General features: G+C 46.1%; 1 protein-coding gene across 1 annotated transcript in view; it reads left to right on the top strand.

Moving 5' to 3' along the window:
• The window catches only part of PHF12 (PHD finger protein 12), a gene marked incomplete at its 5' end in the record, with an annotated part of 31,069 nt that overhangs the window by 24,523 nt on the left and 3,500 nt on the right, over positions 1-3,046 (top strand). The window contains 3 exons of the mRNA XM_031060627.1: positions 32-175; positions 2,078-2,176; positions 2,733-2,815. Coding sequence (XP_030916487.1) covers positions 32-175; positions 2,078-2,176; positions 2,733-2,815 — 326 coding nt within the window. The remainder of the gene's footprint in view (positions 1-31; positions 176-2,077; positions 2,177-2,732; positions 2,816-3,046) is intronic.

The following is a 3,046-nucleotide window of genomic DNA, read 5'->3' as shown; positions in this document are numbered from 1 at the left end:
AACTTACTAATTGCTTTTTGTTTATTAACAGAGATTGAGATAAATATGCTGGATGAGCAGCTGATCAAGTTTCTGGCCTTGCAGAGAATACATCAGCTCTTTCCTCCCAAAGCTCAGTCTCTAGCAAGCAGTGTCAATTCCCATCAGCAATCTCCTGTGGGAAACCACATTGAAGGTAAGAGCAGCTCTAGAATAGCTGGGTTATGTTGAGCCATAGATTTGCCACTGTCCATTCCTTGAAGGAGATTTCCCTCTTCTTCTGGTATCTGATGCTGCCTTTCACTTTTCTTTCTTCTCATCCCCCTGCTCTGGATATCCACTGACCAGAAACTCCATCAGGATCCTCTACTTAATTATTTACAAATTTGAGCAATGTGAATACTTTTAGTACCTTCAGATTTTCTACTGGAAATGTGTAGTGAAGTTGTGTTTTATTCATCTTAGAATTAGCAAGAGATGGGAAGGTTCATCTCAGGTTCTTGGTGGCTTTTCTTTGCACTTTTACCTTCGAGATGGACAAGAGAAATCTGTAAATTCCTGCTCTCTCTTTCTGGAGAGACACAAGAACAGGAGGAAGTGGAGCACAGAATATATGTGTGACATTGTCATTGCCTGTTCAGAATGTCACTGTCAAACTGAAACCACTACGTGTGACTAATTCCAGTAATGGAAAGCAACTGGAGTTTCTCTTGGAAATCTCCATATTCCCAAGTTTGGCTTTGTTTATTACCACTGGTATCACCTAAAGCTGCGGGGTGAGCATGGCTTTGGGTTCCTCTGCATGCAGCCAGTCAGTTTAATCTTCTTTCAAACACTAACTGGAGAGCCTTGCTGTGGAAGCAGTTCTCTGCTCCCCCTCTGCTAGGCCTGGGGGTAAATATCCCAGATAAGATCTTTGGAAGTCAGTCAGTAATCTTTTTCTGAAGCTCTGTGCTTGCCTGCTTTAGCATCACAGCATTCCCTAAATGTTTTGTCAGTCTTCTTGTGATGGCTGCTGGAGGACGCAGCAGCAGGCTGTGGTATGAGCTGCCTTCCTGCTCTGGAATTCTTCAGCAGTCTGCCTTTCTCAAGGCAGATTGGTGCTGTCTTAACCCATCACCCTTTTTGGGCAGGAATGATGCATCCAACTGGCTGCTTAGCATTGCTGGTGAAATGTTAGATCCAAAGCCTTTAGTGAGCCCTGCAGAGCAAGGCAGCTGAAAGGATTCAAGCAGGGCAACCAGGCAGAGGTGGAAATTGTGATGCCACTTGGTGTGGCCACCATTCTTGATGTAGGCACCTCTGCAGTCTTTTCATAATCCTCATGTTCTGTTCTTTGATTTCACCCTCTTGGTGTAACACTGTCCTGCAGATGTGGTATCAGGAGGGGCTTAAACGCTGTGTATAAGGGGTTTTCCTCCAAAAGACAGTGCTGAAATCCTGGCTAGGCCTGTGTGGCCCAGTGGAGTTCAGTATCTGTTCCACCGAAGATTTTCTGTCCAGTTAACATGGGCATGTGAGTGTGTGATTTGAACTTGGAGCTGCTCTGGAGGCTTAGCCCTGGACCAGCCATTGTCAAGTGTGTCACAGGGACTGAACTGAGGGTAAAAGAGTCCACTCAGTTAATCATCCTTGGGAGCTGGGTTTGTCCCTGCCAAGCCCCATTCAGCCCAGGTGTTTTTCCTGCAGTTTCACTAGAAATGAAATCACCACTGTTAAGTTGGTGAATTCACCAGCACCAATTCTTTTTAAGTGGCACTTTGAGAGCAAAGACTGAGCTCTTTGATTACACAGAGTAGAACAGATGAAGAAAGAAGCCAGGGGTAGAAGGCTTGTGTGTTCCTCAGCGTGGCTCCATTGTGCACACTCAGTGTTAATGCTCCCCATTTGCATGGCTTGTGTGGGTTATGAGAAAGCAGTTTTCTCTACTGGCAAAAAGCTTTCATGCACAAACATTCCTAGAGGGTTGGGAACTGGTGCTTAGGCCAAAGCTGACTGCATCCTCCTTAGGGCCTGTGCTTTCTGGGCTAGGGACACTGGGGTCAAGCAGCTTTCCCAGCTGATAACATTGTTCAAGTAATTTCTTTTTATCTTGCAGCGCAAAGAAAGGAAGTGCAAGCCCGGGCGGTGTTCTATCCTCTGATGGGCTTGGGGGGTGCAGTCAATATGTGCTATCGAACCCTCTACATTGGGACAGGTGAGTAGCTTTTTCCTGCCCTGACCTTTCAGAATCAGGGTGGTTCTCCCTGAACCCTCCCTAAGGTCTTTGCCAAGTGGTATCAAAGGAAACAGACTCACTGTGGCTGCTTGTACTGGGATTCTGCACTACCAAGAAGTGTGGAAATCCCCCATCTGCCTGAATCTGTGTGGGTGGCAGCTCTGTCACCTGGTGTCATAACTAGAACAGCTGTCTTGGAGTTTTAGTGCCTGACTGATGGAGAGGAGAGTTATGGTTTGCTTGCAGGTTTTGTTTCTCGTTGCTTAGATTCTTCTGGTGCTCTGGGTAGACCCAGGAGCAGTGAAATGCTCTTCAACCTTTGTGGAGCTGCTGGCTCCCTTCCCCCACTGAAACTTTGTTGGTGGCTTACCCAAGCATTATTCATGCAGTCCTGGGAGCAGGACAAAAGCAGTTGCTCCCCTGTTGTTTTGCTAATTGAACTTTAATTCTGTCTGTTGTTCTCTGCTGCCTGACAGTTTGGGGTTTTTTTTTTTTCCAATATGAACTGAGCCTGTTTTGTCCTCCCCCATGACAGGAGCTGATATGGATGTGTGCCTTACAAGCTATGGTCACTGTAACTATGTGTCTGGCAAACATGCCTGCATATTCTATGATGAGGTGAGTGGCTGAGTGATTTTTTTTTTCATTATTATTTTTTTTTTTTTTTTTTGGTGTGCATGGCAGTGGGAGCTGGAGATGCAGGCAGCAGGTTGTCTTTGTGTGGTGCTTCTTTTGTGGACTACAAAGTAAGAGCTGGGTATTACTCCAGTGGAGGCTGTGTCAGCATTTTCTGTCAAACCCTTTTCTGAAGCACAGAGCTCTGCCAGCAGGATTTCTCTGACTGCCTGT

This window comes from Geospiza fortis, unplaced genomic scaffold (assembly GCF_000277835.1).
Source record: "Geospiza fortis unplaced genomic scaffold, GeoFor_1.0 scaffold425, whole genome shotgun sequence".
Classification (NCBI taxonomy): Eukaryota; Metazoa; Chordata; class Aves; order Passeriformes; family Thraupidae; genus Geospiza; species Geospiza fortis.
Note: the sequence above shows the minus strand (reverse complement) of the source record. Positions and strands in the feature narration are given on the sequence as shown.